Below are 14,485 nucleotides of genomic sequence, written 5' to 3'. Positions count from 1 at the left end.
ATAAGGCAGATGCTATATAATAGTTACCATATCGTAGTGTTTAGAGTTCAACAAGGAAACACATATCACACACTAGCAACAATTTAACATGTTTCTGTTCAAGCGGTCTTTCCATGCACACATGCAGATCTAATGAACATAGAAGAGTGTCAAATATATACATACCAGGTATTTCTAGTAGCAGAAAATAAAGCCCAGCAGCATGGAGGCCATATTCTCGATGCTGTACACTGACATTTTTCTTATGTGCTACCTGGACGAAGTGATAGAATAATGCCACCAGCATATTATGAGAAATATTGTTCTCAATGAAGAAGGTCCAAATGTTCTGGAGAGAGGACAAATCCCAAAAGCCAACAGTTAATAACATGTATTGGTTGATTTTTTTTTAATAAGTACTTAGTGTCTTACAAAAAAAAATGTAGTGAGGTCTGGAGATGTAGCAACATGCAACACACACACACACACACACACACACACACACAAGCACACAAATAATAGTCTAGTCTGCCTCTTAATAACAAAGTACAAAGGCAAAGTACTCTACCACTAGGCCAAACTCCCAGCCACTCCTACTTCTTATACACAGTCAATTTAGCACTTTGTAACACAACTTAAATAGCCAACAAATGCTTCCTAGTTCACAAAGCCTTATTAACTCTATCTTAAATTAAAAAAAAAAAACAAAAAACAAACAACAACAACAACAAAACGACCTCCCAAGTCTTCCTTTACAATTTCCAGAATCTAAACTTCAGACCACACTATTAACACTTATAACACTTACATTATTATAATAGACTCCCAAGAGGTCTCCTGTCTGTATTTTCCCCATATCAGTCTGCCTATGCTCAGGCACATTTATCCTAGACAGACTAATTCAAATTACTCAGTCTACTGCTCATGTAGCCTCTTCTAAACAGAAGTGTGCATTAATATATGCATATATATGTATCATCTTTAGAACCTCATATACAATGTACAACCCAATTAACTTTCCAAGCCCCACAGGTGAACCTTACTCAAAGCTACCCACAATCAATTCTCAGTCTAACTTATTGTCCTATGAACCACATTTTAAATACTATTACAATTTCCTCAACACCCCCTGCATATTTCCAGAGATCCCTTCCAAGATGATCCTTAACCCTAACTTCTGCTAAATCACATTCAATGCAACTGCGAAGACCTGCCTCTGGCAACTTTTATTACGGGAGCCCCAATCCAAGCACACTCTCATTTCCACAGTCTTATCTGATGATTTATCTACCTCTTTCAGAGCATTGCTTAGCATGTGATTCATAAATTATTTCACAGAGGTGCTGTGCTTCTCCACCTCAGCTGCACTTCCTTTGGCCAGTGCACTGGTCCCAGCAAGGGCCCTTGACTGAGGAAAAGACTTTGTACTGTAATGCTAAGCACTTAATGCAGTGCTTAGCATTATAGTGCACAGCAGTTTACCAGATGACTTAATGTTTAAGCAAGTATGTAAAACTTATCATTAAAATTTTTTGTAACATTAAATGCTTCAGAGATGTTATATCTAAAAATTTCTTATTGTGTTTCCTAGCCTTTTGGTTTTCTTGTAAGGACTTCAATGGTCTTAAGTACTGAATAGCATAGGAAGTAGAACTCAGTATTGAAAGGAACACGGCACAAATCTACTGGTAATTCCTCTAATCATTTCTCAGTTTAATAATAAATCTCCTGATGTTAAGGCATGCCTACACTTGTTTACATTTTCCCTGGCCCTCTTTTCATTTTTGATATGTCTAGTTTTCTTTCTTATTTTCACTTTTATGCTTTCCTTCAATTGGCTGGTATAAAAACTCATTATATCTTGAAAGACAATCATGAGTTCTTTGAGTCTTTTGAAGAAAAGCTATTATTATGGCCCAATGAATCAAGCACAGTCTCTGCGTTATTCTTACTGTACTCTTTATAAGTGATGCACTATAAAAGCTTAGAATGTAATGACTTACCTTTTCTATAAACAGTTTGCCTCATCTTTTTTTTTTAAATTTCCTTACCTCTGAAGATGCATGTTCTTCAGTAGCAAAGGGAAAAAGATTTTCATGAAGATTTGTGAACGCACTCAAACCAGTCTCTATGATTTCTGCCTCTATGTTAGGATCCAGTGGCTCAGTCTCTGTGAAATCCAGCTCCCACACGGCATCTACCCATTCTAAAGAAAACACAATGAAATAACAAATATTCTAACAAGGGTTTTAAAAGAAAATCATCTCTAGACTCTAGATACATTCTGCAGGAGTAAATTCACAACTTACACTTCTTTCTATACTGGTATTAGGGCTTGAACTCAAGGCATGGATACATCCTTTAGCTTTTCTTGCTCAAGGATAGTATTCTACCACTTGAACCACAGCGCTACTTTTGGCTTTTTGGTAGTTAATTGGAGATAAGAGTCTCACAGACATTTCTGCATAGGCTGGCTTTGAACCTGAGCCTCTGAGTAATTTAGGATTACAGGAATGACCCACCAGCACCCAAGTAACATTTAGTTACACAAGTATACTATAATTAAAGGGAAGCAGTAAAGATTAAGAAAACCTCCTTTAAGACCTCCAGGATATTGAAACAAAAGCTATGTAACGAATGATTGTTGTCCTTAATGTACTATGTTGTCTCTCATCTCCTTTGCTGTCCTTTGGTTATCTCATATTGTTATAGTATCTCACTTTGTTATCTGATATATTGAATTTATTTGTATTTGGTTATTTGAAATTTGATAGGGAAGGGGGGAAAACCAAGATGGGTGGGGGGTGTGGGGGGGAGGGAAATGGGTACCAAGACATGTGAAAGGGTATCAATGTACGTGAATTAATGCACCTTCTATCTGGCAAATATCATGTAACCCTTTTACTAATTACAATAAAAAATGCAAAAAAAAGACCCCCCCCAAAAAAGAAAAAAAGAAAACCTCCTTTAAAACATTAAACATTTTTAAAACATTAAACTGACAGCTACCAATGTAAGTTAATCAGCTAAAAGTATAAAGAAAATACTTTGTTCATGTTACAGCTTAGGGAATGACCTTAATGATCAAGAATCCCTATAAATTCCAAACAGAATAAGGAAAATCATTAATAATGGCCTCAAATGCTTCCCTGTGAAAATATCACAACCAAGTTAATAAATTCAAATGAAATTATACTTCATGGGCAGTTGGGGGAAAAATGTAGTATGTTAAAATAAAGACACAAATCCTGACTCCCGAGAAGCTGGAACTAGAGATAAGCCACCAAACTCACAGAATTACTCAAGTGACTCCCACAGAAATAAGAAGGCGATATGCTGAGAAAGTGACACTGACACAGAATTCTAACTAGATTCCTTGCCAATCTCTCTTAGCTCTAAACTTTCCCATACTTTTTCAACCAGCTATTTTCTTCAGGCTTTCCCCTACACCTATAATTAAGACTAGATACAAACATGTGGCCATGTCTGCCACATTACGAGTATGCAACATCTTCACATTAATATTCTTTATTGGCTCTCCACTACTTTAAAGTGAACAGGGTGAATACAGAAAAAAAAAAATAAAGATGGGAAACCTCCACCTTTATTTCAATGGGCAGCACTGCAGTTAGGTAGATTCTCCTCCTTAGAATATAATCTGCTCAACATCTTTTGCCACTTGAACTTGACGAAGGAAAAAGTCTCCTATAATCTATAGCTTTGCACAGGAATGGGGGTGGAAGTAAAACCAAAACCAAAACCAAAAAACAAAAAACAAACTGCATCACTTTGTATTTCCAGTAATATTTTAATCTCATTATTGACATGGGAACAAAAATATCTTGATCCTTATTTAGTCCCTGTTCATAATACCTCATTACTGACAGTAGCATCAAATCTAATTCGAAAGGCAGTAACTACCCTGACTTCATAGTCCTCCTAAAAACATATGTATGACTTTGGTCATCATTTCTAACATTCCTGAGTCTTTACTACTTCACCTATTAGATGTAAGGTAATAATGCATATCAATTTCACAAGAAAAATATTCTACTGGAAAAGCTTACAACAGGGTAAACTAGAAGTTTAAGTTTACTGGAAGGCAAATACCCAACTGAAGAGAGAGGAGGGGGGCAGAGACACAGAGAAAGAAACAGAAAGAGACACAGGGGGAGAAACATCTGATATCAAGTGACCTAGATCTTATTACTATTTTTATTTAGATTTGGAATTCTGTCAAATCACTTAATACTTTATAAACCCAAATACCTCATTATCTATTTTTCAACTGGAAAACATTCAAATACAGATAATTCCTGTCCCACCTATCTCACTTTGAATGGAAGAGGAAGTATACTGTTTATTCATTCAAATAATTAGAAAATAATTAGAATAATTCAAATAATTGGAAAACCTCTAATGTAAGTGCTAGAAAGATGAATGCTCCAGGTTTTTGTCCACTAAGATCTCTTCATCTCACAATTATAATAATTTACATAGTAGTTTATGACGGGGGAAAAAAAGTCACCAAGCTTTACACAATTAACCTAATAAATACTAAAACTAATAAATAATAGCTATTACTTTTACAATAGGCAAAGTGTAAAATAGTAGAGACTAAATACAGAAAAGCAGAGATGCACATGCTAGAGATCACAAAGAGGATGAGGGTATAAAGTGTTCAGAAATAAAGAAACGTCACCACGTCAGCGTTTCACTTGGGAATCAGAACTACTAGAGAAGCATTTGTTCAGTAGTTATTATGTGCCAGGGTACCAAATTCACCTTCACACAAACTATGTAAGGTAGATATCATAACTCTCATTTGACAGATAAGATCAGAGCTTAACAAGGTTAAGCAACTTGCTCAATGATACTGACGCTATTTGCAAGAACGGCCCAAGCATCTGTGACCAAAAGTTACAGGGACAGCAGACTGCAGAGAACGTTCCTAGAGGGGACAGTGACAGCACCAGAAAGCAGTTGAGATACTCTGCAATTGTCCTGGGTGTCTACAGGGATTGAAGGTGGACACCAGTTTAGGAATGCAAATTGATCGCAGGACCAGCTGTGGTGGTGGGGGGGGGGGGGGGCGGTGTATGAAGGCAGATGCAGGAATGCCCTGGTTCTCAGGTTTGTGGCTTGGGTGATGGGATCCGCTGGCTTGAAGAATCCGAGTTCTATTTATGTGGCATCTGATGATGCCTGCCTGTGTGACATCTACTTGAACGAAGGACTGGGAATATTTACAAATACGCCTAGCACGAGAGAGTTAGGTAGCTTTGAAGATGGCATGAATAGATAGTTGCGTCCCGGAAGACTTGACAGAATAAAGAAGCGGTAGGCGGGGAAAACAGATGCACAAACGTTGTAAGAGCCAACCAACATTCACTCTTTTCCTCTTTTAAAAACAAAACAAAGCAAAAACCGAGTTGCTTGCCTGGACTGAGCCTCTACGGTAAAGCTGTCTGGCCACGATTCTGGCGTGTCACAGCCCTGGGGAATCACAACAATGCCGAGATGGGCACCCTCACCCAACCCCCCCCCCACCCTGGAGAGGACTGAGACACCACTGGGGACACAAAGCACCCAAAGTCCTCCTCTCCGGGCCTCGCGGCAGCGTCTCCTCACCGGGGTTGAGATCCACAGGGCACCAGGGCTGCAGGCCGCTCCCTAGGTCCCGCAGCGCCACCATGATACCGGAGGAACCGGCTCCCCACCGCCGTGCTCAACTTTCAAAGCTCGCTCCCGCGCGCGCGCGCCGCGATGTTCCTACGGACCAATCACAGCGTGCGGAATGTTCAGTCGCCCAATCACGGCGTCCACCTAGGCTCAGTCTCTCAACCAATGAGCTAGGTCGGCCTTCGCATGCGCAAAGAATGGGGCGGGGCGAAGGCTAGAGGCTAAACAAGGTTTTCCGAGTGCGTGTCTCTCTGGTGCGCTTTCCCTTGAAATGCGGACCTAGCACTAGATTAAAGCCTGGTAGCTTCGTTCCCCGACGCGTTTTTTTTTTTACTTAAGTGGGAATGAGTCTAGCGACAGATTGGAACGGTACTCCCTGCAGAAACTGTCATCTTTGCTGCCCGTCAAGCGACATTTCGCGTGCGTGTCAGGGCGTCGCAGCACTCGGACATGGCACACGTCTGAGTGTGGATGGCAACCAAAAACTTAGCTAGAAGGACAAATAGGGGGAAAACAAGCAAAATCATCCCGAGAAGGCATCCGTTGTTGTGATTTACGGAATATCTGGGCCCGAATTCTACCGGAAAGAGGCCGAGGCTGCCATATCAACTAAGGGAGAGAGGGGCCAGGCCGCCTTCCTACCGTGCACATGCGCAGAGAGCACACCGCCCGGCGACCTGGAGGCTAGGGACCCAGAAAACGCTATGCGCATGCGCCGGGCATCTCCAGCGCATCCGGGCTGGATGCCCCCTCCCCCGCCCGCAGCTCCCGGAGCACCCTCGGTGCGTTGCACCGCCGGAGGCTGGGCAGCTCGCTGCGCTGCTCGGCGCTGGACCCCGCCCGGTGGGCACACAAGGCACACGTCTTTGCACTGCTGCTTTCCTCAGCATTGCACGGCTTGACCCTCGCCTCCTCCCTGCGGCCGGCTGCTAGGGCTTGCTCAGGACCGGCGAGGGGCGGCGCATTGCTCGTCTGAGCACTGCTTGCTCGGGGCGCTGCAGCCCGCCGCCGCCCGCCTCCCCCGTCCAGCCCCTCCTCCTCCGTGGAGAGCAGACAGTCGGTCCTCGCCCACCAACCCGGCGCAGCAGCAGCCGCCGCCGCCGCCGCAGCAGCAGCAGCAGAGCCGGGCTGTGCTGCGGCGTGGCCACCTTAGCACGCTCGCCCTCCCGCAGCCGGGCCCTCCGGCCTTCCCTCCCTTTAGGGCAGCCCGCGCCTCGGAGGAAGGGAGCTGTCCTTAACTGAGACCAGAGGGGGCCCAGCGGTGGTGAGATGAGCTTCTTCGGCTTCGGGCAGAGCGTGGAGGTGGAAATCCTGCTGAACGATGCGGAGAGTAGGAAGCGAGCGGAGCACAAGACTGAGGACGGGAAGAAGGAAAAATATTTTCTCTTCTACGACGGGGAGACCGTCTCCGGGAAGGTGAGCCTTTCCCTCAAGAATCCAAACAAGCGGCTAGAGCACCAGGGCATCAAGATCGAGTTCATCGGGCAGATCGGTGAGTCCACCCTTGGAATCTTCCTCCCGCAGAGCTGTCAGAGCCTGGGCACTGCCCCGGGGGAGGTGGGGAGGGTGGGGGAGACTGGAATGCCTGAGGGCCCAGCTCGGATGAGGCCTGTCACACAGGCTCTTGTCAACGGTAGTCTGAAACTGGAGGGAGGGGGGGTGTCAGCCACAAGTCTCACCCGTGGGCGACTCGCCTAGCGTTACTGCCCTCCCTGCCAAGTGACAGCTCACTGTTGGAAGATGGGGACTGAGGTCGGGAGGAAGCGCCCTGCTGTGAGGTTGGGTGGGCACCTGACCCCTAGGTATATCCCTGTTGACGCTACCACATGATCAGATTTGCCTGTTGCCTCAGGATTTCTCAAGTGAAATCTGGGCCATAGCCTGCAGGTGGGTTTGTTAGGGGAAAATCCGCTCTTCCCAAAATGACTTCCCCATCCACTGGACATCTCAGTTACCAGACCCTAAATGAAGCTGTGCTTCCAACCCACTCTCTTTTTTTCTTGAGGTAAGCTGTGGAGAGGGGGCTCATCAGCTAGCTGGCTTTTCTCACCTCCACTCTGAACTGCCGTATCCTGTACATGTTTTGGAAGAGAAGACCTATAATCTTCTGCTTCAATCTGACTACCCACCTACCTACCCTGTATTTCTCAGACTTCCATATTAGAATGCTAGTCTTCAGTTGTCCTGTTGTTTTTTATGGTTTTCTTTTTTCCTTAAAGACCAAGAAAGAACATTTCTAAAGTCACAGTTAAATGATCAGAGTTTCCCACCATTCAATGAAAGTCTCTAAACCTGACTAGTAATCGTTAGAACTAGACAACAAAAGGCAGTAACAAGGTTTGGGGAGCTGCCCATCAAGAGTGGATTGTCTCTAGTCTAATATTATTTGGAGTCTTGGGTGTTATTAAAATGATCTAAAATAATCATTTGTCTGGGAATGTGGCTTAGTGGCAGAGTGCTTGCCTAGCATGCACAAAGCTTTAGGTTTGATTTCTCAATACCACATACACAGAAAAGGCCAGAAGTGGCTCTGTGACAAGTGGTAGAGTGCTAGCCTTGAGCAAAAGAAACTCAGTGACAGTGCTCAGGCCCTGAGTTCAAGCCCCTTGCCCCCAGCGCCCCCCCAAATCATCTGTGTTATGAGGTCAAGAGAAATATCACAGTAAATATCACATAGGAAACAAACATATTGTACATATGGACATGGTTTTTGGACTTCCTTGGGAAAGCCTGTTAAGCTCTCTCCTGTCCTGAGTGAGGCAGAGTATTTGTTCTTGATTACAAACACACAGGAAATACTGAGACACAGATAGGAGGAACCCGGGAAAAAGTCCTTGTAGCCCGATTCTGTGATCCTCTGTTCAGCCATACATATTTTTCCCATCTGGTATTTAAGAAAATGAAATCAGCTTGAGGATGAAATCAGATTGGCTGATTACAAAGGACCTTTTTTACTGTTATTTGGAAGCCAGAATAATAAGTGAGGTCTGATATTATCCCAGAAAAAGGCTCAGAGAGCAAGTTTCTATTGCCCATTTCCTTCTGTTTTCCTGCTCCTGGCTTAGATGGCAGGACTTCTCAGTGGTAATGATGTTGACATTTGGAGCCAGATAATGTTTGGTGCCTCAGGATGTTTAGCAGCATTCCCTACCCTTTCTGACCAGTGGCATTATTCACAGTGACACAAAATCATGAAATAGTGCCTTCTATACCCGGGAGGACAGAGTGAATGGGTAAAATCCACATCTCATGTTAATCATAACTATATGGACTAGTTGAAAACCCTGACATACTAAGAATTTGGCACTTTTAAATTGGAGTTTTGACCCCATAATACCAGAGTGTCAATAGCTATGTTCCTTCTGGGTCCCACCTTGCCAGGACATAGAAGATAATCCAGAGTGTTCTCTGACCCAAACAATAAAGCTAGAAGAATGCTGCCAGCCTGTAATTGTCTAAATAAAAGACAGCGGAGGCTAGCACGCTGCCACTTGACCTACAGCTCCACCTCTCATTTTTTTGGTGGTTAATTGAAGATAAGATTCTGACCGACTTTTCTGCCCTCGCTGGCTTCAAACCATGAGCCTCAGATCTCAGCCTATTGAGTAGCTGGGATTACAGGCATGAGCTACCACTTCTTGACTCTCTAAAACATTTTTTTTTAAACTGGATTTCTTTTCAAAACATTCTGTTGCTGCTTCCTGGACTTTTACATACCCTAGGCTGAGTTGACCATGAGACTTGGAAGGAAAGTTTTACGACCTTTCTCAGTTGTAACACAGGATAATAAAACGTTGAGCACGTTAAAAGATCATACCTCATGCCCTATATAGAAGTTTTTTTTATTTAAAATGATGGTAGTTAGTGTTATGACTCTTCCATTTCACAAATTTACTGCTTTTCCACTACATCTCTCATAGTTCCCCAATAAGTACAAATTTCCTACTTACAGAGAATTCACATTTCAACTCTTTTGTCTTGATGCTCATACTATATATGCCACATGGCCAGTCACAACTAATGTTGCATGTGGGACCAATTGTGTCAGAAAATGGTAATAGAAACCAGTTCTCTTCTGTAATCCAGCTGCTCAGAAGGTGAAGATCTAGGAGGTCATGGCTCAAGGCTGGTTTGGACAGTTAGTAAGACCTTATCTTAATAAGTAAGTTAGGCATGATGGCTCACACTAGTAGTCCTAGAAGGTGTAGGTAGGAAGATGATAATCTGAGACTGGCCCTGGGCATAAATCAAGACCCTATCCGAAAATAGCACTCTATTGATTCAAGTAAAGGGGTACTTAAGAGCCCCATGTTCAGATTCCAGCATTGCCAAAAGGAAAGGAAATGACAGTAGATTAAGACGGATTGGTACATATTTTTTTGACTCTCAGATATATTTCTTTTTTTTTTTTTTGCCAGTCCTGGGCTTGAGCTCAGGGCCTGAGCACTGTCCTTGGACTTTCTCAAGGCTAGAGCTCTACCACCTGAGCCTCACCACTTCTGGCTTTTTTGTATGTATGTGGTACCAAGGAATCGAACCCGGGTCTTTGTGCATGCTAGGCAAGCACTTTAACCACTAGGCCAAACTCCCGGCCCCTCAGATATATTTCTTCCTTTTTTTTTTTTTTTTGCCAGTCCTGGGCCTTGAACTCAGGACTTGAACACTGTCCTTAGGCTTTCTCAAGGCTAGAGCGCTACCACTTGAGCCACAGAACCATTCCTGGCTTTTTCTATGCATATATGGTACCAAGGAATTGAACCCAGGTCTTCGTGCATGCTAGTCAAGCACTCTACCACTAGGCCAAACTCCCAGCCCTGAGATACATGTCTTACTCAAGAGCCTTCTTATCTGGAGGTGTGACTCCCTGGTAAAGTATCTATGTAGCAAGCCCAAGGCTCTAAGTTTAAATCTCAATAACACTTTTAAAAAGAAAAAAAAATGTGTCTGTTCTGAAAAACATTTCTAGCCAGGAATGATAGTACATACCTGTAATCCCAGCACCCAGGAGGCTGAGGCAGGATGATCAAAGACCAGCCTTGGCTACCTAGTAAGAGCTTGTCTCAAAGCCGACAAAAAACCATTTTATTTACATTTGATGTAAAACCAAGTTGGTATTCCTGAAAAAAAGGACTGATATGAAAGGTATACCAGCCTGTTTGGAGGCACAAAGTAACTTCCTTAGGCAGGTGTATTTCCTTTTTCGTCCCCCTGGTTCCACTAAAGAATCTGGACACACACCTTAAGATAATCATAAAAATGACTTCAGAGCACCAGAGCAAGACTCATGGAAAGCATTGCTGAAGTTGTGGTTCTGTGGTTTTCTCCTTCATTGCATTCTTTCACTGTGCATCACGTGGGCGGAACTTGTGTCAGGTTCTGGCAGCTGGCTGTGTGACAAACGGGGCTAAGAAAACCATCAGAGTTTTACTACCCTTCTTCCTGATTTTGTCCAGGAGTTTGGAAGGAGGTAGAACTTTTGTACTTGTCCTTCTCTGTAACTTGCCCTCCCATCCTCATCTATACCTCTAACTTCAGAGTCTTCTTTGATTTGGATGACTTGACTCCATACTGTTTCTTTTGTCCTGATTGGAACTCTCTTATTTGTTACACACCTATCTTTCTAGCTGCCTGCTGGGCCTGTTAACCTGGATGCCCGACAAGTGCCTTACCCCAAGCTCTAACACCCCTCTCTACTTCTGTTATCTCTGTCTTGGATCCAAATCCTAGAAATCTAGGAGTCTTCTTAGGGGCTTCACTCCTTTTCCCATGTGCTCAGCTGGTCCCTTCTAGAGCTCTGTGAATTCAATCTGGGCTGCTCTCACCCCTCAGGCTGCATCCCTTTATCACAAGGTCTTCTACCTGAACCTTCCTGCGTTCATTCCTCTCCATCTTCTGTAAGGATAAAAGGATGAACTTTTTGTTAACATTGCTAATCTTCCCCCTGGAACTTTATATCTGACTCCCTCCTGGGGAGAAGGATAGATACATTTATGTCCTTCCTGAGAGGGTCCTTGCCTGCCTTTCCAGATTAATCTCTCCCTAAACACTCACCTCTACCACCTGTAACTTGCTCAAAATATCCTGTTCTGCACAAGGCCCTGGGATCAAAGCCCAGAACTTAAAAAAAAAAATTCTTTTGTGGTTTTTTTTTTCCTTTTTAGAATCCTAGTATCCTCCCTTTGTATATTAACAGCTTTCTGCAAGTATGACCTTTTACCTAAACTATTAGTCATCCATCAAAACCCAGCAAATATCACATCAATCAGGAAGCCTTCCTGGATGCCCCAGACTGACTTAAGCACTTCCTCCACTAGTCTTCCAGGCCTCCTGGATAGGTCTTTTCAACAACTGTCTGACTTCCTCCCCCCAAAACAAAACAAAACTGGAAACTGCCTTCAGCACATTATTAGTCTGGCAGCTAGGCTAGCACATAAATAGGGGTTTAATAAATGCTTGTTAACTGGATATATTGGTCAAATCTAAGAATTTGCACAAACCGTTCTCTGGAATTTCCTGCCCCCCTCACCTCATTTCCTCCAGAGAAGCCTATTATTTTATTTTAATGCTGAGAGATGAACCCAGGATATGCATATGTACCAGGCAAGCACTCTTCTATTAAGCTATATCCTCAGTCCCCAATCACTTTGAAGGGAGGAAGTAGGTTGTATGTCTGGTCTCTAGTACATGCCAGGGGCTTTCTGCACTGCATGGAGGAAAGGCATTGATCAAGCTGATGAGGTACAGCAATCAGCCAACCCCACGTTGAACCTGGACAACTCATGACCACCATGCCCTCACCAGAGCACCACCCCTCTGTAGGGAAATGGGAAAGGAGAGCACCAAAGCTGATGCCAGTTCACCTGCTTTTTTTTTTTTTGTATCTTTCTTTTACCATGTTCCTATGCCAAGTTGAGACTAACCTCTCCTTCCTGTATATAAGCAAGAAGAGTTGTCCATTTGTTTTGGTCCATTTTGCTCTGTACCAACTGCTCAGCTCTTCCAGTTTGAATAGTGCCCCAGAGAGTATTAAGATCTTATGTATTCACTTAGGGCATGTATGATTTTGTTATCCTCAATAAATGGTGTTCTACCTGTACCTCCATGTTCTTCCTGATAGCTTGGCTTCTGTTCTACAAGGTTAGCAACTAATGTGGTAAGGATTGAAAGGTTGAAGACCTCCTCATACCATCAACTAATGGCCCCCATTTTTAGAGAAATATGGTCATGGATAAAAGGCACAGAGGGAATTGCTCTATTGTTAGAAGAAGAAAAAAATAACCACTTTTCAACTAGAATTCTTTGGGGAATGCTGCTGGAGAATGGACAGCAGACCTGGGCCAACTTGGTGACTAATGGGGTCAAATCAACCAAATATAATGAGATGATTAAACTTGCAGAAGAGAGAAACACAAACATCCCTGTCTTCCAGGACCAAATAGATATTATCTAGAGTTTTAAAGTTCCTAATGAGCCATCAGTCCCAACCAAGCCCCCGTACCAAAAAAAAAGAACTGCAGAGACTTTCTACTTTAAGTGTTAACTCTTGAAACACCAAGTAAAAGGCATATTGAGAATAATTGACTTGATTCTGGCCTACTTAATAAGCTACCAGCAGGGTTTGGAGTGAAGCTGTGCAGGGCAGAGCTAGGTATAAGCTGAGCAGAGATGTGATTGCTCCCCAAGGTTTCCTTGGGCCCTAGAGAAGTGAGTGAGCTTTGACAAACAGAGATGGACCAAATTTGCCAGCCAGAAAGCAGGAATTGAGAACATAAGGTGCAAAAGTGGCTCTTGATGATTTCTATTTCTTCCAGACTGACATAAACTATATGTGGTGCTAGTCCAACAGGTAAGTCCAACATGACTGTCACAGAATCAACCAGTGATGCAAAGTTGGCTCAATTTCTTCCCTAAGTGGCAACATCATTTCTCCATTAGTGGCAAATTTTATCATGAAAACATTCAGAGGGCAAAAGTTATTTCCTCCTCTCAGACAAAGAAGGAAACTAGAGACAGAGAAGTTAATTTAAAGAAGGGGTGGGATGTGAGCCCAGTTCCTATTTCAAGCCTGAAATGTCTCTTTAGACTTTAATGGTTTGGAAGAATTAGATAGTTTATAGTTGCTCTCTGAGATAAAGTCGAGGTAATTCATAGTCTATTTAGGGCCCAAACCTCTTTTCCCTCCTCCTTTTCTTTTATTATTTTCAAATATCTATATAAAGAGATCTGAATATAACCTGCCCATTTGTATAAACAATGACCTTTTTTTTTTGCCAGTCCTGTGCTTGAGCTCAGAGCCTGAACTCTGTCCTTGGACTTTCTCAAGGTTAGAGCTCTACCACTTGAGCCTCAGCACCACTTCTGGCTTTTTTCTATGTATGTGGTACCAAGGAATTGAACCCTGGTCTTCCTGCATGCTAGGCAAACATGCTACCACTAGGTCAAACTCCCAGCCCTAAATAATGACTTTTGATCAATGTTATTCCCTTATATCCTTCTCCCTCTCTCTTCCCATCTATCCCAAACCCCACCCCTTTATCTCTTCAAGTTTCCTAGTCCATTGGGTCCAAACTTCTTGAACACTTCCACTATGAGCTGAAGCTCATCCTAGCTACCTAGGGAGTTAAGATCTCAGGATTGAGGAAAGAAAAGTAAGTGAGAATCGTTTTTGGTTTGGTTGGTTTATTTATTTATTTATGGCCAATCATGGGGCTAGAACTCAGGTGCTGGGTACTATCCCTGAACTTCTTTTGCTCAAGGCTAGCACTCTATCACTCAAGCCACAGCATCACTTCTGGCTTTTTTCTGTGTATGTGGTACTGAGGAA

The 14,485-nt window shown here is 43.2% G+C and overlaps 2 protein-coding genes across 3 annotated transcripts in view; one reads left to right on the top strand and one right to left on the bottom strand.

Annotated features, from left to right (window-relative positions):
- The window catches only part of Ncapd3 (non-SMC condensin II complex subunit D3), a 53,712-nt gene extending 48,002 nt beyond the window's left edge, over positions 1–5,710 (bottom strand). For both annotated transcript variants that reach the window (XM_090319715.1, XM_090319716.1), the window contains exons 1-3: positions 5,611–5,710; positions 2,031–2,185; positions 166–328 (exon numbers count right to left, since the gene is read on the bottom strand). In XM_090319715.1, coding sequence (XP_090175841.1) covers positions 166–328; positions 2,031–2,185; positions 5,611–5,674 — 382 coding nt within the window. In that variant the 5' untranslated portion in view covers positions 5,675–5,710. The remainder of the gene's footprint in view (positions 1–165; positions 329–2,030; positions 2,186–5,610) is intronic.
- A 751-nt stretch (positions 5,711–6,461) lies between these two features.
- Vps26b (VPS26 retromer complex component B) overlaps positions 6,462–14,485 on the top strand; it is a 28,858-nt gene continuing 20,834 nt past the window's right edge. The window contains exon 1 of the mRNA XM_090319713.1: positions 6,462–7,153. Coding sequence (XP_090175839.1) covers positions 6,931–7,153 — 223 coding nt within the window. The 5' untranslated portion in view covers positions 6,462–6,930. The remainder of the gene's footprint in view (positions 7,154–14,485) is intronic.

The sequence above is a fragment of the Megascapheus bottae genome, chromosome 27 (genome assembly GCF_031878675.1).
Source record: "Megascapheus bottae isolate mThoBot1 chromosome 27, mThoBot2.hap1, whole genome shotgun sequence".
Taxonomy (NCBI): Eukaryota; Metazoa; Chordata; class Mammalia; order Rodentia; family Geomyidae; genus Megascapheus; species Megascapheus bottae.
This window is presented reverse-complemented; position numbering and strand designations above follow the sequence as displayed.